This window comes from Panthera pardus, unplaced genomic scaffold, assembly GCF_024362965.1.
Source record: "Panthera pardus isolate Hobbes unplaced genomic scaffold, ASM2436296v1 HiC_scaffold_13, whole genome shotgun sequence".
NCBI classification, from domain to species: Eukaryota; Metazoa; Chordata; class Mammalia; order Carnivora; family Felidae; genus Panthera; species Panthera pardus.
Genome location: NW_026526688.1, coordinates 63,049,425 through 63,076,873, shown reverse-complemented (window position 1 = coordinate 63,076,873; position 27,449 = coordinate 63,049,425). Strand labels below are relative to the sequence as shown.

The following is a 27,449-nucleotide window of genomic DNA, read 5'->3' as shown; positions in this document are numbered from 1 at the left end:
TGACATCAGAATGTTTATGTGTGCCATCTAAAAGCGTTACAACTCACTTTGGTTAAATACTGCTCTTAGAGCGGACTCTACCTGTTCCATATGAGGTGTGTGACTTTGGGCAAGTTACCCATCTTCTCCAACCCTCTATATTCACTTGTGTGAAATGGAGACAATCAGATATTATTGTGTGACAAGTGCTCAGCACAGTGCCTGAGGTAGTAATTACTCAGTAAATGGAAGCAATTGCAAGAATGGGTTGTTGAAATGATTGTGGTCTTTATTACTCTTGCTGAAAAGAGCAGTATTGGAGATTTAAAAATTGGACAAGCACTTCCATTCTGCACCTACAGATAGGGCCCAAGGTAGTAGAAAGAACAATAGACCAAAGAGTTGGTAAATTTGATTATATTCTCAGCTTTCCACTGACCAGCTGTATGACTTGGTCATGTCTTCCGGCTTCCTCTGGGATTTGATTTCTTTATCAGACAAATTAGAAGGTTTGATTTGATTTGATCTCGAGGCATCTAGCTCACAGGCTGCCAACTGAGTGGTTCTGATTGTGAGAGGTGGTTCATCTGAAATTAGAAGCATTTTTATTTTGTTTTGTTTTTTTGCTGGCTATCTAATACATAAAGTAGGTGTGGCCCTGGCTGCTTTCCTGTTTTCAGCATGAGTGACTGTGGGTCATGTTAGTAAGCCTGGGCTAGTTATTCATTGTTTTTGAAGCTGTACATAATTAATACTTAGGAGCTATTGAAATTTAGTCCTAGTAAAATTATGTCATAAAACTGAGGCAATTTTAAAGGATTTACTGACAACGAAATTATGAGTAAGCTTGTTTTATACATTTGACTAACCTTTAAGGTGTATTTAATACATATTGTTTGCCAAACATGGAACCACTTGACTCATCATTGTCATTTAAAAATTAAAATTATACGTGAATTTCTAGCTACATGGCTTACAATTGGAATAACTTTTCTATTCCTGGTGTATATATTACACAGTTTTATGAATTTCAGTCTCCTGATGAGGTAGATATGGGCTTGGTAGTGATGAAGTTGCAAGTAATGAAACAAAAATTTTAAAAGCTTGCTGTAGCTGCTTTTTTTAGATGGATATATATATATATATATATACGTGAGGGAGTATATGTATTAGTTAGCATAGTATGAATCAATCACTAATTTTTTTCACTGAAGAATGTATTTTAGAAACTGTCCCATTCATATAGTTTCCTCATTCTTTTGAATGACTGCAGAGTATTCCATTGAATGGATGATATTGTTTAATTGGTCTCCTCACAATGGACATTTAAGCTTTACCCTCACTTTTGCTATTACCCAGAGTAGTGCTCCAAGTGCTCCAAACAATATCTTGTGCATGTGAGATTTTGTGCATTTATCAGTGTATCTATAGGTTAAATTGCTGGGTTAGAGGATTGTGCATTTGTATTTTATTCTTTTAATGATTTGAGAGAGAGGGAGAGATGCTGTGAACGGGGCGGGGGGAGGAGAAGAAGAGCGAGAATCTTAAGAGGCTCCACACTGCGTGAAGCCCAGCACGGTGCTCAGACTCATGACTTTGGGATCATGACCTGAGCAGAAGTCGAGAGTCAGCTACTCAACCGACTGAGCCACTCAGGCACACCCGTGCATTTGTAGTTTTGACTGAAATGGGCAAATTGTTTTTCAAGAACGTTGAAGCCAGTATACACTCCTACCACCAGTGCATGAGTGAGCTCATTTCTGCTCAGCCATGTTTTTCCCCCAAAGCTCCTGCCTTTTCTACATTACCAAGCAGTTTGAATACTACTCTACCTCACAGGATTGTCCCTGCGAAAATGCTGATCAGATGGGTGATCATTACTACTTGTGCAAATTTCACAGAGATTGAATCTTACACTGAAGACCACTTTCTTAACTGTATGTGTTCGCTGAATTAAATGGCAGACTCTTAAGCATCTTGGAATGTATTTTATGTTGCTTCAGAGCACAATTATACGCGTGTGGGAAAACCTCCCATTTGCAAATTATCAACAACTAAAGGTTTCCATGGAGATCATTTCTCATAACATAATGAAATACACTATACATATTATACAAAAGATTTGGCCATAAACAACATTATTTGCACTTTATTTTTCTTAAACTCAGAAGGAAAAGCCCACTAGATACTGTTTGTATGTTTTTAGAGAAAACTATTAGTTGGTACAGTTGCACTAAAACATAAAGTTATTTTCTCAGTCTTTAATTCATGCAAAGACACAAACATATTCTTTCTTTTCCACATTTAGGACTTATTACATAGATACAGGAAAATTATAAAACATTTCTAGAACTACTGTTTCTTTTCTCTTTTTCCCTTTGGGCTACAGCTTGGCAGATATAAGAGTCAATTCCTGAAGGAACTTAGGTTTTATTTATTTTTTTATGCTAATGTGATCTTTTCTAAAATTGACCATTGTTCTAATAGTTGAGGCTTATATTTTCTTTTGCCTTTGTAAAAGAGCAGCAGATGTTCAAGAACTTCATTTTTTATGTTTTCCCATTTAATTTGACTTTCAGATGTGATACTTAGCATAGCTTCACACTAATTCACTTACAAGAAAAAAACATTTCCATTATTGACCTATTTGAAAAGTAGTTGTGGTATTGAATATAGTATTTATAGTAAAGATACTGGTTAAATCCCATAGAAAAACCTATAATTAATACAAAATCTCGTGGAGTTACTCAAATAAAAATACAAATTAAAAAGTTAATATTAGGTAATTACCTTTTGTGTTTTCTTTTTTAGCACATATATTACATTTGAGAGAAACTGCTTGTACAGAGACTGTTGAATTTAAAACTGCTCTGTCCTCTTAAGGAAAGCAGCTTGTGCTCTTCAGACAGTGGGAGAACAAAATGAGGCTTTGTTGTGATATGTATTACTTTGGGCTCATGCCTTCCCTACAAATCGCTGAAACTCATGACTGCTTGAATTAAGGGGAAAAAACATTTTCACTGAACCGTATAGCACCCCCTAGCATCCTAATAATTTATATTTTTAAAATTCAAAGGTGCATTTGGTTTATGCTTATAAACAGAACCCTTAATCTAATATGGTCTTCTATCTCTTATATTCTTATGGCCAGGAAGAGATCCTTGAAAAATACTGTAGAAATTATGGGGGAATGTGGGCATCACCCTTTTGGCAAATGGTTGTTGCATTCCTCTTCTATGGAGTGTTTGGGTCTGGATCCAGATAAATTCTGCCTGCATCTGTTGTGCCCTGGGTAGGAGTGGTAAGTAGTGACTGTTCTTTCATCCACCTGCCTAACTGCTTCCTTGGATGTTGCAGGTACTTCTCCCAGCAGCTGGGCTGTTACAGTTACAGGATGTGAAGAAGACTTGCTGTGAATTTTTGGAATCTCAGCTTCACCCTGTCAACTGCTTAGGAATTCGGGCTTTTGCTGATATGCACGCGTGCACAGACCTCCTGAACAAAGCCAACACCTATGCAGGCAAGTAGAGTAGACCTCAGCTGAGTTTGAGACCGGGAGGAATCTGGAACTCTTGAGTTCTGATAAAATTCTGTAGTAATTTCTGGAAAGTTATGTCATGTTTTTGGATCTGAACCTTATAAAAATCCATTTAAAATCTTATAATGTATCACTGCATAATTAAAGCATACTTACAAAATTCTGACCTCAAAAAACTCTATAAATTGGTATTGAGTCTAAAGAATAGAATACCAGTTTTATGCAAGTATTGAATCTCTATATCTCTTTCTTTCAAACTGTCAAATTAACAGGCATATGAGAAAATATTTGCATATGAAACTAAGTCATTTTATTTCTATGGCTTCTTACACCTTTATCTTGCACCCAGGAGAACAATCTAGTGGCTTAACCATTTTCAAGGTGATGAAATCTAGTTGCCTTTGGGTAGAGTGGAAAAGTAGATTTGAAATACAGGCAGCTTTCTCCTTAGACAACAGTTCTCAGGACCTCCTGCTGGCGCCCTCCTGTGGCAGAGGGCAGCCCTTTGCCCTTGTCGAGGAAGCCATCACTTCAGTTGCTGTGTAGGGACCCTCTGATCCCCCCATCACTCCAGTCTACGAGGAGAGTTTCTTGTTGTAGCTTTGGATGCAGCTAAAGTACACAAAAGTAACCTCTAATTGATTTTTCCTCTGAGTTTATAAGCATTTAAAAATATGTGTATTAAAAGTGATTATTAGGAAGCTTCTAATTTTTTAAATCATCTTTGAGAAGATAAGCCTGATAGAAGTTATAACCCACCATCTCTGTCCTGTATTTGTGAGACCCAATAAAACAGAACCCTAAAACTTCCTTCAGCCTTCAAACGCAAGAGCCCCTTGTCTAAACTGTTCTACTGTGCTTACTCTGATGGGTAAGGGACATCGTGGCACATAGACCTGGGCAAGGTGTGTGTGTGTGTGTGTGTGTGTGTGTGTGTGTGTGTGTGCGCGCGCGCGCGTGTGTGTGTGTGCGCGCGCGCACGTGCACGCACGCACAAAGCATTGGAGACGAGTATTCCTAGAATCTCTGTTCCATTTTTTCAAAGAAATAATGGTTAGGTGGCTAGTTGGAAAGAAAAGAAAACCACAGTGCTGCAGAGAAACATAAAAGGTCCAGTAATTTGAACTTTATAGATTTCTTAGGGTGACCTGACTGACCTGACTACCCTTTATAAAATTCTTTCAGTGAGAAAATGTGATCTGAATTTCAGAAAGCTTAGAGATGAACTTTTAGCACATAACCCTTCTGTAAGTTGGGGAATGCCTATAATATGTAATGATATTCATGTAATCCTTTTGAGTGGGATGAGGCATTTTAAGAAAAACCAAAGATAAATTTGGATTCAGTGATGTGTTCCAGTGTTCTTCAGCTGTTCTTCAGCTAAATAGAAAAGTTTCCTTCTAAATCTGTAAGATCCATTAACTCTAGACATAATGTGCCTGTTATAAGTGATTTATATTGGGAGAATGAAGGAGGCTTGTATATTTTTGGATGTTTTTTTTTTTTTTTCTGCAGGAAACAATCACTGTTTAACATATCTTTCTTGGGCAGCTCGTTGTCTCCTATTACTTGATACACATTACTGACTTTTAAGAGGTAGGGAGAGGGGCTGGGGACAGAATGAGTAAAGCAGGATTCATGCAAAAGATGTCCACCCATAATTCACATGATATACTGGAACTCCTAGTTCTTCTCCTGTCAGAACCAACTCATGTACTGTGTGTTTAGGAGATTTTTATGAGATTTAATTGTTTGTTTCTCTTATTTAAAATCTTAAATGTATTATTATAAAGTATAAAATATGAACAATTCTCTACTAGAATTTGAACACTTCTGTATCTTGGTTTGTAGAGTCTTTCTTCATAATTATGCAAAGACATTTTCATGGAGAGTTTATTGTCATTTTCAGCAAAATTATGAAGAAAAATTCCTTTTTTTTCTTTTTTTTTGAAGCTAGACTCCATGCCCAATGTGGGGCTTGAATTCATAACTCTGAGATCAAGAGTTGCATACTCTACCAACTGAGACAGCCAGGCTCCCCTTAATTAATTAGTTAATTAATATTTGAGAGAGAGAGAGAGAGAGCACAAGCGGGGGAGAAGGAGAGAAAGAGAATCCCAAGCAGGCTCCATGTTCAGTGTGGAGCTCGACGTGAGGCTCATGACCTGAGCTGAAATGAAGAGTCAGATGCTCAACTGACTGAGCCACCCAGGCGCCCCAGTTCTTAGCTTTTAATGTTCTATATTTTAAATCAAAGTCTAGTCTTAAAAGATACACTGTTTTTATACCATGCATTTGAATCTTATATTTGCTTGAGTTTATAAGTAACATTTTACAGCATTTTTTATTATGAAAAACTGTGACACATATAAAAATAGAATAGTATTCATCACTGAACTTTAAATGTTGTAAATTCATGGAAAATCTTGTTCAACTATATATCCCTCTGTTATTAACTATCCCCCCCTCTGTTGTTATTTTTTATGTTATTTTTGATGAAATCTAATGTATATGTAGAAGAGTACAAATGGTAGGTCTACATCTTGATGAATTTTTGCATCTTGTATTATTTGAAGCCATTCTGTCATATTATCTATATATTTCACTCATAATTTTAAAGAAATAAAATTGCATTGACCAACTTCATATAATGAAACTATCTCCATATACTTTGGTATATTAATAACAAGCTTTCTGAATTATGTAATTCAGTAGACTACTAAAAAACAGTTGTTCTTCCTAGTGAAAATATCTGATTGTTGTTTATATCTTAAGCAGATAGGAGGTGGGGAGGTCAGGAGTCCTTGCAGGAAGGTAACTTTTTTTTTCTGTTGTGAACAAATGATAGTTTTTTAGTCCTTCCCTTCTTTCTTTGTACAATTCAAGCACTTTTTGCATCCAGAAAATCTGCCCAAATTCTTCAGTTACTTTCACGTTCAAACAATCCAGCATGTGAAATGATCTGGGCTGTGGGGGGGGGGGGGGGGGTGCGGTGAAGGGAGACAGTGACAACTGAGAAAGTTAATATGTTACCTTTTCATTTTTCTGTCCTAGATAGTGGGCTAGGTAGGCCTGTGACAGGCCTTTCTAGGAAGGAAAGGAAAGGAAAGGGGAAGGGGAAGGAAGGAAGGAATACAGAGCAATAATAGAAGGGTTCATACAGACATACATACAAGGAAAGAAGAAGGGAGGAGAGAGGGGAGCTGGCAGAGAGGAAGAATGGGAAAGGAAAGGAAAGAAGGCTTGCTTAACCTCAGGGCACTTTCTAATCCAACGTAGCCTGCACTTCAGAGACTGGAGCACTCCTGTCCTTTGAAAACTCACCAGAGATTCTGGACATAAGACCTGCTTTATTCCTTTCTCTTGCAGATTGGAAAAGAGCTCTCTGGTGTTTATTATAGTTAAATTAAATTATACAGGTATAATGAAAGAATTAAGGTGTCCCATGGAAATGTCTTCTATGAACTTGTTATTTTTTCATAATATCACATTTTTGAAGAAAGTAAAAATGTGAGAAACCAAGTAGGCAGGATAGAAAGTCTGGGCAGGGAGGGTATAAATCCTTCTATTCATCCTGCTGTACACTCATGGCTTCCGCAGCATGATGCTGGCAGTCACAGCCTGTCACACTGGCCCACACCGCTTCACCAGGGCATGTAGTGATATGTTCTTCAAATCCTGGACAACTGAGGGCAACCAGACCAGCCAAGGAAATGATTTGCATGTTGAGGCATGGTGTTCTGGACTGTAATCAGCCTTTGTTATGGTCTTGAATGACTATTTTCTTAGCTAAAAAGCTATATGAAATTATGTTTGCTTCAAGCCTGAAAAAGAAAACTTTCACACTTAATTCCAAGTTGTATAGACTTGTTTCGATAATGCTGGATTGTGGATGCTTTTACTTCCCATGTTTTGAGTGGCATCCGTATTTAACCATGTCCCAAATCACAAATACCTTTAGCATTTTCCTCAGGATAAAAATATAGAGGAGATAAAAACCGAACTTACTGGTTTTGATGCATTTTAATAGTCCCAGACTGTTTCGGAAGTTAGATTTGAACTTGAAAGTTAGATTTTAACCTTCTATGTTGATAAATAAAAGTTGCCAGTTGTAGAATTATAAAAGAATTTCAGACACACTTAAGGGGAACAATAGTTTTAGATTCTTAGTCATTTCTTCATCTCACCACTCCCTATATGAAAAATTTGAGAAGCTGCTTACTATTAGTTCTAAGTGATCTCTGGCGAAATTTGCCGTATCGTTTTCAAGCCAGCGCTCCAACTGAAATTCTGGGCTTGGTGAACACTCCTCATTCTTCGGTATTAGGACAACCTGCAAAGAAGTCTTCTCCAGTCACTGCCATACTTTTCAGTTTATTTCTCATTCTACTCTTGCTCTTAACCCTGTTATCTCTTTACATCCTGGGCCTGGATGCCTGGGCTGCCCTCCACTTAGCCTTTGCACTGTGCTTGTACAGCGATCAAACTTTTCATATGCCCCCCTGCTTTCATGTATGTTCCCTCTCCCTTTGTCTTAAATAAAACTTTGCTCCCTCCCTGCAAACCTGCATGTTGGGGGCAAACTTTTTTAGGAGACCACTCCCCCGACTCACCGAGAAGGTGGGTAAAGGGATACGACTTCAGACTGTTGTTCCGTTCCAGGCACCATCCTCGGCTCTGCACTGGCTGGCTGTCAGCCTACAGCATTCTCTCTGCAGCCTGTTTTCTCTCCAGGCCTGTGTCTACCTCTGTCTTTGACACCTAGAGTGTTTCTTCCCTCTCTACTTCTTTTCTACTGCCATCAGCAAGTTCAAGATCTATATTGTTGACTTCCTTGAGACTCCTTCCTCATAGTTGCTTGTGACTGCCATCTTTCCTATATAAACCTACCTGCCACCTTAGAACACAATTCTGGGGCATGTTGAACCTTGCTGCTATTTGGAATGCCAAGGTCTCAACCTTTGTGCTGACTATATTCCTGCCTTTTCATACTTTTGTATTTCTTCATAAATCTGTGTGCTCTCTGATGCCAGTACCCCAGTAATCTTTTGGCTGTTCCACCTAGACTCAATGGTCAGTCATTTCAAAGCTACCCTCTTTATGCACCTAACTCCACCCAGACTGCTGGGGGTGATAAGCTCAGTGCGATGTAACCCCTGCTTACAAGGAGTTTATAGGCCAGTAATATTCCACTTACACCCAGATTCACTATATCCACATTTTGCCTTATTCTCTTGTAAAAGTAGTTCCTGTAACTTTTTTTTGTTTTGTTTTCCTTTCCAATCAATTTGCTTTAGTCAATTTGCTCACTCTTCTGTAATTTAGGCTAGGAATCACTGCTTGGGGTAAACATCTGTCAAAATAAGCCCATGATTTTGAAGCCTGCCTTTTTGAAAGAAACTTGTGTTAAGAGAGTATTTTTTATTTTTTGTTTTTTGTTTTTAATGTTTAATTTTAAGAGAGAGACACAGTGCAAGTAGGGAAGGGGCAGAGAGAGAGAGGGAGACACAGAATCCGAAGCAGGCTTCAGGCTCTGAGCCATCAGGACAGAACCCAGTGCAGGACTCAAACTCACCAACCGAACCGAGAGATCATGACCTGAGCCGAAGTCTGATGCTTAACCGACTGAGCCACCTAGACACCCAAGAGGGTGGTTTTAATTAATAGTATTACTAGCCTAGATTGTATGATATGCAATAAAGAATAGGTGCTGATTATTTGAGGGTCTATTGCAATGTTAATTTACTGCTACAGAAGATTCTTCCTTTGGAGAACTGTGAAAGAATTTGATGTACAGCACTTCTTGAATTCATGCCACGTTAATTGATGCTTCTTACAAGAATTAATCATTTTTATATTTTTACATTCATTATGGTCCTCATTTGTGTCCTGGTAAACATGCAGTCTCTTCTGCTCTGCTTTGTTGATAGTTTTTCTCATTGAGATGAGTTAGCTGTTTTTAGATATTGCCAAAGCTATCTGTGTTAATGGAGCTGCTGGATATATATATGTAATTTTTTTTCCCTAGAGACTAAATAGTATTCAGAATGAAAGAATCACAGAGTATTAGCACTTGTAGGAACCTTAGCAGTTATCTGCTAAGATAACTTTTGTTTTATTAATTAGGAAGATGAAGACCAGAGAGACTTTTATTTTCCCAAAAATACTTTCTCTCTCAGGGATGAGCTGTTTGTGTGTTAAAATACTATTGTTATCCATGCACTTACCTCACTTCTCAGATGGAATTCTGCGCCAGATGGAATATAGAGAAATTATAGGAATTCTTCATGGCTTAATTTTGATCAACAAGGTGTTTGGTATTGAGAAATCAAACCTAAAGGGTACTTTGTGGCTTATCACTGTGTACAAAATGGAACAAGAAAAACTTTGGACTATTATCAATTTCATTGGACTTAATTTTGGATGAGAGACCAGAACTAATGAACCCAATAAACCTGGTGTAACAAATCCTATGGGTTGTCTTTTTTTTTTTATTTTTATTTTTTCAGAATTTTTTAAATTTAAATTTTGGTTAATATACAGTGTAATACTGGTTTCAGGAGTAGAAGTCAGTGATGCATCGCTTACATATAACACCCAGTGCTCATCACAATAAGTGCCCTCTGTAATGCCCATCACCCATCTAGCCCATCTCCCACCCACCTCCCTCCATCAACCTTCAGTTTGTTCTCTGTCATTAAGAGTCTCTTGTGATTTGTTTCCATCTCTTCTCTTCCCCTTCCCATGTTCTTCTATTTTGTTTCTTAACTTCCATATGACTGAAATCATATGATATTTGTCTTTCTCTGATTAACTTATTTCACTTAGCATAATACATTCTAGCTCCATCCACATTGTTGCAAGTGGTAAGATTTCATTTTTTTGATGACTGAGTAATATTCCATTGTGTATATGCACCACATCTTTTTTTTTTTTTAAGTTTATTTATTTTTAAGAGAGAATGCAAGCAGAGGAGGGGCAGAAAGAGGGGAAGAATCCCAAGAAGGCTTTGTACTGTGAGCACCGAGACCGAAGCGGGGCTTGAACTCACGAAACCATATGATCATGACCTGAGCTGAAATCAAGTGTCAGACACTTAACTGACTAAGCCACCCAGGTGCCCCAACACATCTTTATCCATTCATCAGTTGATGGATATTTGGGCTCTCTGTATAATCTGGTTATTGTTGATAATGCTGCTATAAACATCGGAGTGTATGTATCCCTTTGAATCTGTATTTTTGTCTTCTTTGGACAAATACCTAATAGTGCAATTGCTGTATCATAGGGTAGTCATTTCTTGATAAGTTTATTTTAGTTGCAGAAGGGAAGCAGACAGCAAAGTGCAGCTGTCCTACTAGAGAGTGAAGAGAATCCTTACCAATAAGGAAGAATACATCTGTATATCCTATATGTACAATATATGTGTTTAATGTATATTGCATATTCATGGTGTAGTCTGTACTGCTGGGAATTATGCCCTACTGCAGTCATGGGATTTTTTTTTTTAGAAAAAAAGGAACTGATTGTTGAATGCCAGTTTAACTAGCTTGGTTTTAGGGGCGCCTGGGTGGCTCAGTCGGTTAAGCGTCCGACTTCGGCTCAGGTCATGATCTCGCGGTCCGTGGGTTCGGGCCCCACGTCGGGCTCTGTGCTGACAGCTCAGAGCCTAGAGCCTGTTTCAGATTCTGTGTCTCCCTCTTTCTCTGACCCTCCCCTGTTCATGCTCTCTCTCTGTCTCAAAAATAAATAAATGTTAAAAAAAATTTTTAACTAGCTTGGTTTTACTCAGCAGCGGTGGTAAACTAGTAAGAGCAAGTTACTGAAGTCACAGTGAAAGCTCTGTGCTGTTAAACAAGAGTAATCTGTCAGCATGTCAGTGAAAGGATTGGAAACAATAGTTGAAGTTGGCAACAGAGAACCATGATAATGAAGGTAGAGAGGAGGTGACTGAAGCAAGATTGGGGATGTGGAAACTAACCCTGGATGTGAGTAAAGGAAACACACTAAACTCTGACATGATCTGCCCTTTAGCATTACATTTTAAATAAATATTTTGTGAGTGCATTTTAGTGTGTGCATATTTCCAGTTTGCAGTAGCTGTTAATTAATACCTTACCTTGCTGAGGTGCAGCAAGCTGAATCAGAATTCATTCAGTGAAAAGAAAGAAGTTCTTATCTTGGCTTATGACAAGTATTAGGTTTGTATTAGCCAAACCAATCCAAAGATGTTAGGGTTTTAGTTGATAGTGTATTCAATAATAGTACTGTAACTGTGTCTGGAAAGATGTATGGTGATTATCTCATTCTGTTCTTCCCGGGTCGGACCGTATCTGTGAAATTGAGTTCATTTTCAGGTTACATATTTTGAGAGAGACTGACAAACCGAAGACCCCAAATGATATTATACAAGGAATGCTTGAAAGACTTAAGAGTTACAGACCTTGGGAGGGAAATTTGGGAGAATATAATGCTCTGTAAAAGTCTGAAGGAATTTCATGGGCAAGAGAGAGTAATCTTGTTCTGTGGTGGGCAGAGTTAGAATCAGTGCTACAGAATCAGAGGGGAAAATATTTTAGTGCAACATAAAGCAGAACTTCCACTTACAGTCAGTGTTCAAGAATGGTGTGAATGCCTTGATGTCTGCTGATATCTGTGAACTATACCAGATATCCACTGAATATAAAAGTTTTAGAGATTACCCTGACATAATAAAAGTTGTGTCTGGGGACCTTTCAGATCCCTTACCCCACTAAATCTTATGATTTTCTATGGCATTACAGAGAAAGAATCAATAGGATTTGTGAAACAATTTATTTTCAGGTTTAAAGGGAGGAAGGGATGTACAAGGGGGAAAAGGGGAGTTCTTTAATGGCTATAGAGCTGCATATTTTCAAGATGAAAAAGTTGTGGAGATCTGTTTCATAACAATCTAAGTGTACTTAAAACTACTGAACTGTATACTTAAACATGGTTAAGATGCTAAATTTTATGTTATATGTTTTACTGTAATAAAAAAGAGAGAAAAGGGAGTGAGGAATCAACTGAGATTTCATTTAGCCTTGGAATCAGTGTGGGTAGGAGAGCCATTAAGACACAAAAGGAGTACAGGAGAGCAAGCAGGTGTTTGGAGGAAGGTACTGACCCTGTTTGAGGTGTAGGTGGGTCTTAGTCTTGATGGCTTAAGGGAGAATGAACAGTGAAATGCACTATCAATTTTAGAAGTTCTCCCACTGGGCAAGTTTATTAGCAATAAGCAAAGACAGCAGGCTAGTAGAAGACCTTGATTTATTTTGAGGAGATAATCAGACCTAGCTAAGAATCCAGCCAAGGAGTAGAAAAATGCACAATGATGAAAAATTAAGACAGTACAGCTCAAAGCAGGCCATTGTAAGTGGCCTAAAGTGGTGAATAAAGTGAGGGTTTTAGAGGACTGCTTATGTGTATTGCTGGGTACCCAGTAAGGGGTGGATCTGTCTGTTTAAAAGAGCCATGATGGGGGCGCCTGGGTGGCGCAGTCGGTTAAGCGTCCGACTTCAGCCAGGTCACGATCTCGCGGTCCGTGAGTTCGAGCCCCGCGTCAGGCTCTGGGCTGATGGCTCGGAGCCTGGAGCCTGTTTCCGATTCTGTGTCTCCCTCTCTCTCTGCCCCTCCCCCGTTCATGCTCTGTCTCTCTCTGTCCCAAAAATAAATAAAATAAAAAAATAAAAAAATAAAATAAAAAAAAATAAAAGAGCCATGATGGAGATCATGTGGGGACTAACAGCTGGAAATTCAAATATTGAGTTTGGGGAGAGAGGTTGGATCTGGGAGCAACCATACTGGAGTGCTAGTTAAAGATAACTGGGACACAAAAATGTGGATGAGATACTTAAGGGAGAAGAAGCAGAGAATGAAAAGAGGGCTCAGGGCAGTCAGAACTGTAAGTAATACCCAGTTTTAGGGAGCTGAAGGAGACAGACTGAGTGATCAGAAAGATTAGAGGGGCACCTGGCTGGCTCAGTTCGTAGAGCATGTGACTCTTGTTCTTGGGGTTATGAGTTCAGGCTTGAACTCACATGTTGGGTATAGAGATTACTTAAAAAAATAAAATCTTTTAAAAATTTTTTTCAAAAAAGTATTAATAGAATCCAGACTGGGAGAGAGTGACCTTAGGGTTAAACACTGTGCAGGGGTTGAGAAGTTTTAATCTCAAGAAAAGGGCTTCCAAAGAACAAATTCAGGGGAAGAAGGATGGGCCAAAGGCTGTGTTACAACAGATAAAGACGTGAGTGTGAATCAAAATACAGAGGCTTCATTATTAAGATCTGCCCTAAAGAAGTTTGGCATAAAGGCCAGCAAAGTGGGGCAGTGGCCCAGGATGAGGAGGGTAAGCAGTTGTTTTTTTCTTAGGACAGCATTTGTCCACTGAAGTCAAGACAGTAAAATACATCGATTGTCTATAGCAATGCTTTTCTTTCTTATTGGGGAAGAAAACGAGGCCTAGTTTGAGAATATTTTGGTTTTTTTTTCTTTGTTTTAAAAATTTTAATCATTAATATTTTCATATGATTAAAAACCTTTTTTTTTTTTTAAGTTTAATTTGAAAGAAAGAGCACAAGCAGGTGAAGGGCAGGGAGAGAGAGAGAGAGAGAGAGAGAGAGAGAATCTCAATCAGGCTCCACACTGTCAGTGCAGAGACTGATGCAGGGCTCAAACCCACACACTGCGGCATCATGCTCTGAGCCAAAATTAAGAGTCAGATGCTTAACCCACTGAGTCACCCAGGTGCCCCTGAAACCTTTTTTTTTTATCACAGTGGCATAAGACATCCCTTGTTTTTGCCCCACCACCCCCAACAACAAATATTCTGTATCTATCCATGAACAAAGTGTTGCATATTTCCATATGTTTTCATATTACTAATAATTAGGATCTTTTCATTTCAGCTTGATGAACTCCTGTCAACATTTCTTTTTTTTAAAGTTTATTTTTGGGAGAGAGAGAGAGAGAGAGAGAGCGCACAATCGGAGGGTAGGGTGGGCAAAGAGAGAGAGAGAGACACAGAATCTGAAGCAGACTCTAGGCTCTGAGCTGTCAGCACAGAGCCTAATGCAAGGCTCTAACTCACAAACTACAAGATCATGACCTGAGTCAAAGTCAGACACTCAACTAACTGACTGAGCCACCCAGGCACCCCTGTCAGCATTACTAAGGCAGGTCTAGTGATGGTGAATTACCTTAGCTTTTTTATCTGGGAAAGTATTTCTCCTACATTTATGAAGGACAACTTTGCCAAATATTCTTGGTTGGCAGTTTTTTTTGTGTTTGTTTTCTCTCAGCACCTTGAATAGATCATCCCACTCTCTCCTAGCCCATACGGTTTTTGCTGAGAAATCTCCTTGATAGCCTTATGGGAACTCCCTTGTGTGTTACAAGGTCCCCCCCCCCCTCCCTTTTTTGCTTTTAAGATTATCCTCGGAATCTCTAGCAGGGCTGAAAGAAGGTATTACTCCAGTTAAGATTGGAGGAGATGATTGCACTTCAGATGTAAAGACAGCAGCACACAACGCCAAGAAACATGAAAAATCAAGATAACATGACACCACCAAAAGATTATAGCAATCTTCCCATAACCAAACCCAAAAACATTGAGATCTGTGATTTTCCTGATAAAGAATTCAAAGTAGCTGTTTTAAGAAAACTCAATGAGCTACAAGAAAACACAGATAATTCAGTGATTTCAGGAAAACAATACATGAATAAAATGAAAAGTTTAACAAAAAGAAATCATAAAAAAAAGTTTTGGAGCTGAAGAATTCAGTGAATGAAATGAAAAATGCAGTGGAGAGCAACAACAACAGACTTGATCAAGCAGAAGAAAGAACCCGTGAAATTGAAGACAGGAAGTTTGAAACTATCTAGTCTGAGGAGAACAAGGGAAAAAGAATGCAAGAATACATGATCTATGAGAGACCATCAAAAGGACCAACTGGTGAATCACTGTAGTTGAGAAGGAGAAGAAAGGGAGAAGGGGCAGAAAGTTTATTTAAAGAAATAATGGCTGAGAACTACCCGAATCTGGATGAAGATTTGGATATTTAATTTAAGTTCATGAAGCTTTTGTAGGACACCAAACAAAATCAACTTAAAGAAATTTTCTTCAAGACACATTATAATAAAGCAGTCAAAATTCAAAGACAAATCAGTAATCAAAAACTCCCCAAAAGAAAAGTCCATGACCATATGGCTTCACTGATGAATGCTATCAAACATTTAAAGAATTAGCACGAATCCTCCAATTCTTCCAAAACATAGAAGAGGAGGGAATATTCCCAAACTCATTTTGCAAGGGTTAAAACTACCAAAGCCAGATAAGGACATTATCTGAGAATACTGTCTGAGAATTTCATTGAGCCCAGGCATTCCTGTTCTTCCAGGCATTCTGAGGAAAGCCACCTGGGAGAGAGCCATAGTGAGCTCCTGATTGTCCTCTGGCTTTTTCCTTCCTCTGGACTCTCTCATGTTCTTCCAGAGAATGAGAAAGCTATAGCCCGATATCACTGATGAATATAGATGCAAAAGTTCCCATTGAAATATTAGCAAACTGATTTCAACAGCTCATTAGAAGAATCATACATCATGATCAAATGAGATTTATCCAGAGGATTCAAACATAGTTCAACATCTGCAAATCAATACATGTGATACAACACATGAATAGAATGAAGGATAAAAATTATGTGATCATCTCAGATGCTGAAAAAGTATTTGACAAAATACAGCATCCTTCCATGAGACAAACTCTCAACAAATTAGGTATAGAAGGAGCATACCTTAATATATTAAACCTTAATATAGTAAAGGTCATGTATGACAAACACATAGCTAACATCATACTCAGCAGTGAAAGAGCTGAAAAGTTTTCCTTCAAGATCAGGAACAAGACAAGGATGCCCACTCTTACCACTCCTATTCACCATAGTACTGGAAGTCCTAGCCAAGCAATCAGGCAAGAGAGAGAAATAACAGGTATTGAATTGGAAATGAAGAAGTAAAATTGTCTTTGCAGATGATATGATCTCATATATATAGAAAATCCTAAGATTCCATAAAAAAAAAAACTTAGAACTAATCAACAAATTCAGTGAAGTTATGTGATACAAAATCAACACACAAACTTGACTTTCTGTATGCTAACAATGAAATATCTGAAAAACAGATAAACAATCCCGTTTGTAATAGCATCAAAAACAACAAAATACTTAGGAATAAATTTAACCAAAGAGGTGAAAGATCTGTACATTGAAAACTGCAAGACTTAGATGAAAGAAATTGAAAAAGATACAAATAAATGGAATGACATCCTGTGTTCGTGAATCAGAAGAATTAATATTATCAAAATGTCCATACCATCCAAAGCTACCTATAGATTCAGTACAGTCCGTATCAGAATGCCAGTGGTATTGTTCAACAAATAGAAAAAAAAAATTCCTAAAAATTTTGTGGAATCACAAAGGACTCCAAATAGCCAAAGCAATCCTTCTTAAGAAAGAAGAACAGCTTCCTTCCACATGGTCATGCAGAGCTAGTACCCACGCCTGGAATCAGCCACAACCTTAGTCGTGCCCACCGCCTGCCACCTCTGGACCATGGACCATGGACCCCGCAAAGTGAGGAAGCTTTGGGGCCTTTGTGAAAATGTGTAAGCAGGACCCGAGGGTTCTACACACTGAGGAAATGTGTTTTCCATGAGTGAGTGGAGCACCTCCTACCCATAAAACTAAATGAGAAGACCATATCGAGGAAGAAAACACAGTGAGAAGGCAGAGGAAAACAAAGACAGATGAACCTTCAAGTGAGGAAAATGATCTAGAAATTGACAATGGTGGTGTGATTGAACCGGATACTGATGCCCCTCAAGAAATGGGGGATGAAAATATAGAGATAACTGAGGAAATGATGGATCAGGCAAATGATAGAACGGTGGCTGCCATTGATGCCCTGAATGATGGTGAACTACAGAAAGCCATTGACTTGTTCACAGATGCCATCAAGCTGAATCCTCGCTTGGCTGTTCTGTATGTCAAGAGAGCCAGTGTCTTCATCAAATTACAGAAGCCAAATGCTGCCATCCGAGACTGTGATAGAGCTATTGAAATAAATCCTGATTCAGCTCAGCCTTACAAGTGGTGAGGGAAAGCACCACAGACTTCTGGACTACATGATCTTGCCCTTACTTGTAAACTGGATTATGATGAAGATGCTAGTGCAATGCTGAAAGAAGTTCAACCAAGGGCCCAGAAAATTGCTGAATATCGAACAAAGTATGAGCAAAAACTGAAAGAGCAAGAGATCAAAGAAAGAATAGAAAGGGTTAAGAAGGCTCTGGAAGAACATGAGAGAGCCCAGAGGGAGGAAGAAGCCAGAGGACAATCAGGAGCTCACTATGGCTCTTTCCCGGATAACTTTCTTCTTAATGCCTGGTAATTTTCCTCAAGGAATGCCTGGAATGGCAGGAATGCCTGGGCTCCATGAAATTCTCAGTGACCCAGAAGCCATGCAGTATCCAGAAGTTATGGTGGCCTTCCAGGATGTGGCCCAGAACCCAGCAAATATGTCTGGATATCAGAGCAACCCAAATGTTATGAATCTCATGGGTAAATTTTCAGCCAAATTTGGAGGTCAGGCATAATGCCCTTCTGACAAATAAAGCCCTTGCTGAAGGAAAAGCAATGTAGACCACCTATTGGATGCTGCAATAATACAAACCCTGGAGGAGAAGGAGTCAGCGTCCCTCTGACCTTCTCATGGAGAAAGCTGGGGTGCTGTGAAGATAATCCCTACCCTTCTGCCTCGCATGCAACTGAAACATTTTACAGTGGCTTGCCATTGGGTTCATTCAGATAATGATTTCCTACTGGGAATTACAAACTTTAAACACTTTTTCAACCTTAAAAATATTTTAAAACATATTAAAAGGGGGTGTTAACCCCTACGTTTTTCTTTACTAATGATTTCAGTTTTTTCCCTTTGGGTTAATTGGGCAAGGAAGATACTTTTCAGTATGGAAGATTTACTGCTCAGCTTGAGTGAAATAGAGGTTTATTAGCAGGAGGCAAATATAACATTTAAATAGATGCAGTTTGAGTTGGATATATGATTACTGAGGCATTTTGACTTGTCTTTTTAAGTGCTTTATTTTTTAAACATGATTTATTTCAATAAAACCTTTGGGACCACCAGTATTGCAGTAGGACCTGGGTAGGGGCCGGAAGTACTGGCAGAACAGCAGCAACCTTGCTCCTTTTATGTGGCGTTGCCCTTGTGCAGATGCATTTACGCTTACACTGGTGAGGGCATGATTTTTATAATGCTGCAGTAGGGTTAGATTTCTTAGTTGTGTTCTTGTCTGATACAGAAAATAAATGTTTCACATTATTTCCACACAGGGGAATACTTTTCTTTTTAGATTTCTGTGTTTAGAATGACCTTTCCTGGTCAGAAAATGCCCATCTCTTTGTGTGCTTTCTACTTGTTGTCACCTCCCCTCCCCCGCTGCCCACCCTTACTTTTTTGGGGTTAAAAGTAGTCCTTTTTTTTGGTGGCATCATCACTGCTATCATCATTCACAGCATAATTATGCAAGCATAGGTAATGCTGGGTTTAATTTAATATGTAATACATATAGTGATTATGTAAGCAGTTGTAATTTCTTACTTGACCAAAAGATTTCATAGTTAAGTGTTAGGTTTCCCCCTCAGTGAAATGTTACCATATCAAAAGATGTTGGAAAGAGGGATTCCCTTTGTTTTTTTTGTTTTTCAATATATGAAATTTATTGTCAGATTGGTTTCCATACAACACCCAGTGCTCATCCCAAAAGGTGCCCTCCTCAATACCCATCACCCACCCTCCCCTCCCTCCCACCCCCCATCAGCCCTCAGTTTGTTCTCAGTTTTTAAGAGTCTTTTATGCTTTGGCTCTCTAAGAGGGATTCCCTTTGGTGTTTAGCCTTCTACTTATGAAATATCTGTTATAGTTGGAGTTTATCTTCCATTATTCATCTTCATATTTTGGAGAGCATGAGGTTTGAATTCATTGATATACATAGAAGGGAACCAAACTTGTGGTTCAGTATGAATTATAAAATTGATGAGTTCCATGGTTCTTCAATGTGGAGTTGATGGTATTATGAGTCATTGTGCTCCTATTCAGCTCTTAAATATTACACCGTACCTCCGTCTCTCCTGTTTCTCCCTCCTTCTCCTCCAAGAATAAAGAAATGATAGATTTTCTGTTGCACATTTCACCTCTTACATTTATTAAGACTAAGTCCAGGCGCGGTACCAGGAATTGCTAAGTTTCCTCCTATCTTTCAATTTAAAGTGCTGATGTTTAAAAACAGTTTCAAGGGATAAAAGCCTCTGTACTTTGCTTATTTGAAGAGACAGTGATAGGAGCAGTGAATAAAATTCCATGGAATACATTTCTGAAATAGCACATTTCTGAAGTCATAAGTAAGTTGATTCAGGTTCTCACCCTTTGCTGTGCACAAGCAGATAGAAATGCATCTGTTGTATAAGTGAGAAAAGGCTGTCTGCTAACATGCTTTTTAAACCCTTTAAAAATACTCAGCATATAAATTTGCATTTGGGCTTGTCAGTGTTTTTTTGTTGTTGTTAATGTGTGTTCTCTCTAAAAATTTCTAATGTGTGCTGTGAATAACTCAAGAAGACCAGTTCCTTTTGGGGTCCCTTATTTAATTTACTTAATTATATATTAGCTAAGTACATTCTAACATTTCAAATATTACCATAAAGGGGTAAAAGTAAAATTTGTGGTCTTCTGAAAATGTGTCCTGTGCTTTTAATTTCCACAAATACGAAGTACCTTCATTTTCATAGAAACTCAGTATCATTTCTAAACCAGAAGTGTTTTTTTTCTTATGCTAGCAATGCTGAAAGAAAGAAAAGTAAAGGAGTTTTTTTCTGCTTAAAAATATACAGTTATTGGATTTCTAGCTACATTAAAAATAAACTATGGTTTCAGACTGGAACAAAAGAACAAAAATGGAGGCATCACACTTTCTCATTTCAAACTATATTACAAAAGTATAATAATCAAAAGAGGGCAGTACTGGCATAAAAATTGACATTTAGGCCAATGGAACAGAATTGGGAGCCCCAAAATAACATGGTCGATTAATCTATGACAAAGGAGGCAAGAATATACATTAGGGAAAAGATAGTCTTTTTGATAAATGGTGCTGGGAAAACTGGACAGTTACATGCAAAAGAGTGTAACTGGAATTTCATTAAGCCATACACAAAAGTAAACTCAAAATGGATTAAAGAACTAAATGTAAGGCCTGAAACCGTAAAACTCCTAAAAGAAAACATAAACAATACTCTCTTTGACATCAGCTTTCACAACGTTTTGCTGGATATGTCTTCTCAGACAAGGAGAAACAAAAGCAAAAATGAAATACCAGAATTACATCAAACTAAAAACATTTACACAGTGAGAGAAACCATAAAAAAAAAAAAAAAAAAAAAAAGAATGGCAACCTACTGAATGGGAGAAGATGTTGGCAAATACTGTATCCTAAAAAGGGTTAATATGAAAAACATATAAAGAACTCATGGAACACCTGGGGGCTCAGTCAGTTAAATGTCTGACTGCAGCTCAAGTTATGATCTCGCAGTTTGTGAGTTCAAGCCCAGTGTCAGGTTCTGCGTTGATGGTGCAGACCCTGCTTAGGATTCTCTTCCTCTCTCTCTGCCCCTCCCCTGCTTGCTTGCTCTCTCTCTCTTTTTCTCTCTCTGTCTCTCAAAATAAATAAATAAACAAAAAAAATAACTCCTATAACTCTGTAACAAAAAAACCAAATAATCTGTTTTAAAAATGGACAGAGGACCTGAATAGGCAGTTTTCCAAAGAAGGCATACAGATAATCAACAGACACATAAAAAAGTGCTTGTTCAACATCACTAATCATCAGGGAAATACAAATCAAAACCATGAAGAGATATCATCTCACACCGGTCACAATGACTAGTATTAAAAAGAAAAGAAATGAAACGCAAATGTTGGCAAGGATGTGGAGAAAAGGTGTTTTGAGTGCACGCTGGTGGGAATGTAAATACTTGCAGCCACTGTGGAAAACAGTAGGGAGGTTTCTCAAAAATTAAAGATAGAAATGTTATTTGATCCAGTAATTCCACTGCTGGATATTTACCTAAAGAAAACGAACCACCAATTTGAAAAGATATATGCAACCTTAGGTTTATTGTGGCAAAACAAAACTATATGCCCCCCCACCCCCCGATGTTTATTGCAGCACTGTTTACAATAGCCAAGATATGGAAGCAGCCCAAGTATCTATTGATAGATGAATGGATAAAGAACAAGTAGTATATGGATACAATGAATGTGACTCAGCCATGGAAAAGAATGAAATCTTGCCACTTGCAATAATATGGATGGCCCTTTCTCAGAGAAAAACAAAAACCATATGATTTCACTTAACATACAGAATCTAAAAAACACAAAATCCACACACATAAGTCTGGAAACAGTCTCTTGAATACAGAGAACAAACTGGTGGTTGCCAGAGGTAAAAAGATAGATGGATGGGTGAAATAGTTGAAGGGGATTAAGAGGTACAAACTTGCAGTTACAAAATAAATAAGTCATAGGGATGAAAAGTTCAAATTGGAAATATACTCAGTAATAGTGTAATAACTGCATGATGGCAGATGGTAACTATACTTTCCTTGGTGAGTACTGCATAATGTATAGAATTGTTGAATCACTGTGTTATACACCTGAAACTAATATTAATATTGTCAACTCTAATAAAAAATAAATTAAAAAGATAAAATAAACTTTTTCCAACAGAAAAAAATTGTGTGTCAGATTATTTGTAAATCCACATCATTTTATAATTATCCTAGAGCTGCTTATCATTTTTAAAGTGATTTTGTAAGGAATCTTTTGTAAAGTGAATAGTTATAGGGTTTATGTAAATCCAGATTTTGAAGTGTTTCTGAAAGGGAAGCCAACTAATCGTTTCTGTGGTATGTTGAAATACATTTGAGATAAGTCTTTATTTCACCTAAGGAAGCCTTTTAACAAAATTACTATTAGAATATGGTTAATTGTGAAGACCTAGAAAATACCTAGGTTTACCTTAGAACTTAGGGATTACAATACACTTAAGAGCTATACTATTAAATCCTTACTCTCTACTGTGCCACAATGCTAGGTGCTTAGTTCATTTAATCCTCACAGCAGTCTTATTGCGTAAGGTATTATTATTCTCCTTTTATAGATGAGGAAACCAAGGCTTAGAGAAATGACATAACTTGCCCAAGGTTTTCCAAGTTAGTACGTGACAGAGCTCTGATTTAACCTTGGTGTGTCTGACTCCAAAGTACCACATTTCCTTGTGAGCTCATGTCTTATAAATGAGAGCTGGAGTTTCAGGAAAGGTTACTTTGTAGATGATTTATTCTTAAAGTTGTAAAGTCATTGATTATACTAATAGTTTTTTTTTGCCCCCTTTGGAGAAGTGGGAATATTTTATCATTGAAATCAAAGAAAGGTTTTTTTAGTATTTTAAGAATTACTAATTTTACTAGTTTTTGGAAAGGGGTTGAAAGTAAAAAATAGTGTGATTTCATCCCCAGATAAACTGCCATAGAATCCAGAGTTATCTATATTATAAATCAATTCTGTTTTTTAAATGATGGTCATATATTCAAACTAGCATTTAAAATTTCTTTGTTTAAAGTTTTCAAGTAAAGCAGGTTTCCATCCTTCCTCCATTATGTTCTAGAACCCTCTAATGTTTTACATAATACATTCAAATGTGTTAGTATATAATGCCATATATTTTTCTGATTTATGTAATCAAAAGGTTTTACTGATTTAAATACTGGTAGTCTTATTACTGTGTAAGGAATACATGTTTAAAATACCAACATAAAACACAAGTGATTCAGCTGAGTATGTGATAAGGCAGCCTTTCTGCTCATGCTTCTGCTTTGTTATTCAAGTAGAGCCCACTTCCCCAGGTGAGTTTGTTTGGGCTTTGTTAGTTCTTGCTTTGAGGAAGTAATTTGTTCTTTTCATTCTTAGGTTAGATTTAGAAAAACCTCTTCTTTTTTAAAGCAGCTTGAAGCTGGATAATGGAATGTTGGTGTTAATGGATTTTATTTTTAACCTCCAAACAGAGCAGCATTTTGCAGATGTTGTCCTTAGTGAAGAATTTCTCAATCTTGGCATTGAACAAGTGTGCAGCTTAATCTCAAGCGACAAACTTACCATTTCTTCAGAAGAGAAGGTAAGGAAAAATTTTTTTTCCTAGTATATAGTGATGTAATATTTTTCCTTTCTTTATTTCACTTTGTTTTGTAACTTTGTAATCCTATATGTGTAGTGATAGCCAGTGACCTTTGATCTGTAAGGTATTAAAAACTCAGTTAGTCAACTTGATTATCTGTGCAAATTGGTGTGTTTCTTCACTCCATAGGAAGTTCCCTAAATTGCTAGACATTAGAGTTTTGTACTTGACCCCACAGCAAGTGCTTGAACACATTAAACTGAAATAAGCCCTTATGGGTGCTAGGTTTCTTCCCACAGCTAGATGTCTGTAAAAATTGTGATCTAAATGCAGTATTTCTCAGACCAAAGTAATTTCACCATCATGTGTGTTGGTGGAAGTTACCAGGGCTAATAAAGTTTAGCTTGTTCTAGACTGAACATTCGTGACCATGCTCTTTAGACTGATCTCCTACTACTTATACTCTGCCCGGCCCAGTGCTTCCCTCCTCCCTTCCAGAGCACTGTGCAACTGCTTTGTCTGGTTGTAGCCTCCGATCTCTCCACATTTTGAGCTTACCTATGTCAGCCACCTGTACCTTTCCTGTTGATGAAGAATCTTCTCTTAGTGAGTTTTATTCTTTGGATAGGTATTGTATCCTATGGGAATCAGGGCACAAAAGCTTGTGAAAGTTTGAAGGAAGTGAAACTTTCTTTCTTTCGATGCTTTACATTTAAAACGTTTTTTAAAGGGGTGCCTAGGGGCTCAGTCAGTTGAGCATCTGACTTCAGCTCAGGTCATGATCTCACGGATTGTGAGTTCAAGCCCTCCACTGGGCTCTGTGCTGACAGCTCAGAGCCTGGAGCCTGCTTCTGATTCTGTGTCCCTCTCTTGCTCTGCCTCTCTACCGCTCATGCTCTGTCTCTCTCTCTCTCAAGAATAAATAAAACATTAAAAAAAAAATTTAAACTTTTTTTTTAAGTTTATTTATTTATTTTGCGAGAGAGAGAGCACACGCGCACGAGCAGGGGAGGGGCAGAGAGAGGGAGAGAGAGAATTCCAAGCAGACTCCGCACTGTCAGTGCAGGGTCTGATGCAGGATTCAAACTCTCGAACTGTGAGACCATGACCTGAGCCGAAATCAAGAGTCAGGTGCTTAACAAACTCAGCCACCCAGGCGCCCCCCTTGATGCTTTACATTTAAAGTTGTATGAAATTTAGCTTTATTCCTGCCTGGGCACAAAAAGACGTATTTACTATACCATATGAAAAAACATGCAGTAAATGGTTGTTAGATGTATAATCTTAGCACTTTAGAAATACAGGGGAGAGGAAAACATCACTATTCAGACGCATACAGACGCATATTGAGTGCCTACTTTGTACCAGACACTGTCACGGAGTCCCAGATATGGCAATACTAACAAAATAGAACTCTTTACTCCACTGGAGGGACAACCAGCGGGGTAAATGGATGACTACAGAATGCTGTAGAGGGTACTGTAGGAACATTACATCATTCCAGGGATGGGAACAAGATCAGCTTGTTCCCAAAGTTATGATCCAAGTTTTTAAAAATGTTTATGAGTTTTCCAGGGAAGTCGGGATGGGTGGGAATGGGAAGGGCATTCCAGGAAGAGGTACAATACATAAATGTAAAAAAGGCATGAAAGAATAATTATATTAGGTTGGTTCTTTGTGATTAGAGTTTGGAATATGTATGGCAGAATGCTGGGAGATAAGATGGGAAAATGACATAAAATATCTTCTCAGCCGTATTAAAGAAACTTGACGTCATCCTTGTAACAAAAAGCCTTTAAAGGGTTTTAAATGGTAGGAGAATGCCATGGTAATACCTATATTATAGAAATGTCATGAAGGTTGTTTTGATTTTCCACTGCTGCATAACAAGCCACTGCAAAGTGTAGTGACACAAAACAATAACCATTTTATTATGCTCACAATTCTGTGGGCAGAATTCATTCAGGGCATATAGGAACAGTCTGTAGTGTCTGGGGCTTCAGCTGGCTTGGCTTGAATATCTGGAGATACCAGCGTGATACCAAATTAGCCGTAAAGCTGGGGTTTCAGTCCGTCTGGACATCCATCCAGAATATCCATGATGGCTTCTTCATTCACTTATCTGGCTCCTGGGCTGAAGTTTGGTTGGTATCTCCCTTCCCTCTGACCTCTTTCTCCCTCCCCTTCCCTACCCTCCTTCTCTGTGGCTAGCTTGGGTTCCTCATAGCATGGTGATTGATCTTAAGTAATCAGACTTATTTTTTCTTTTTAATGTTTATTTATTTTGAGAAAGAGAGAGAGAGAGCATTAGTGAACAGGGGAGGGACAGGGAGAGAGGGAGAGGGAGAATTCCAAGCAGACTCCATGCTGTCAGTGCAGAGCCTGACGTGGGGCTTGAACTCAAAGGACCATGAGATCATGACCTGAGCTGAAATCAAGAGTTGGCTACTTAACCGACTGAGCCATCCAGGTGCACCTCAAGTAATCAGACTTCTTACATGACATCTGGCTTCCCCTGAAATGAGCATTTCAAGAGACCATAATGAATGAGAAAAGCTTCTTATGACCCAGCTTCAGAAGTCACACAGTGCTGCATCTGCAATATTTTTTTTTTTTTTTTTTTGGTTACACAGGGACAGCTTAGATTCCCTGTGGGAGGTTTACTGCATAAGATGTGGATACTGAGAGATGTACTTTATTAGGGGACCAGTTTGGAGACCACCTGTCACAGTGGTGATATGCTGAATGAACAAAACCCCAGAAATGGGGTGAGGGACAGATAGGATGTTGAAGTCAAACCAGTGAGTAGTTGGATCTGATTCAGGATGGTATAAACAGGTGAAGAGAAAGCAGAGCTGAGAAATAGTAGATAGAATTTACAGGATCCTCTATTTCTAGCAGCCAACACATAGAGGTACTTGGTAGGTGCTTGCTGACCAAATAAATTAAGGAGGCATGTTCATTATAATGTAGATTATTTTTAATTTCTCGCTCTTTTCCTGTATCAAAATAAATATTTTTTGTTCCTGGTAATCAACTTAACTATCATCATTAAGCATTTTCTACAACACTTTAAAAATTATTGATTATGTGTTCATCAGTCTGGAAGGAAATTATGTAGTCAATTATTATCTTCATATTAGCTTATTAGCTTTCTCATAGGTTTATGTTGTTAATTTGTAATGATCTTATTTCATTTTTTGAAAAAATTCAAATATTAGATTTTAACATATTCCATTGTGAGAAAAGAAAGTTCATCTATTTTGCAGTCCCTCAGTTTAGAAGTGTATGGTCCACATCTATTTGTAAATCTAAAGAAATGCCAAAAATAGTTGTTTATAAGGGTATATGATTTTCATCCCACAACATCACTTTGCTTTAATATTTTGGGTGCTTTATTCCAAAGAGACTTGAAATTTATTTTTTTAATTAATTTAGTTTTTAATTTACATCCAAATTAGTTAGCATATAGTGCAACAATGATTTCAGGAGTAGATTCCTTAATGCCCCTTACCCATTTAGCCTATCCTCCCCCTCCAACAACCTCTCCACAGTAACCCTTTGTTTGTTCTCTATATTTAAGAGTCTCTTATATTTTGTCCC

The 27,449-nt window shown here is 38.0% G+C and overlaps 1 protein-coding gene and 1 pseudogene across 6 annotated transcripts in view; both read left to right on the top strand.

Moving 5' to 3' along the window:
* KLHL2 (kelch like family member 2) overlaps nucleotides 1-27,449 on the top strand; it is a 117,069-nt gene that overhangs the window by 65,287 nt on the left and 24,333 nt on the right. For all 6 annotated transcript variants that reach the window (XM_053901150.1, XM_019441064.2, XM_053901149.1 and 3 more), the window contains 2 exons: nucleotides 3,337-3,499; nucleotides 23,737-23,846. In XM_053901150.1, coding sequence (XP_053757125.1) covers nucleotides 3,337-3,499; nucleotides 23,737-23,846 — 273 coding nt within the window. The remainder of the gene's footprint in view (nucleotides 1-3,336; nucleotides 3,500-23,736; nucleotides 23,847-27,449) is intronic.
* On the top strand, nucleotides 7,119-20,247 carry LOC109262134 (hsc70-interacting protein-like; annotated as a pseudogene).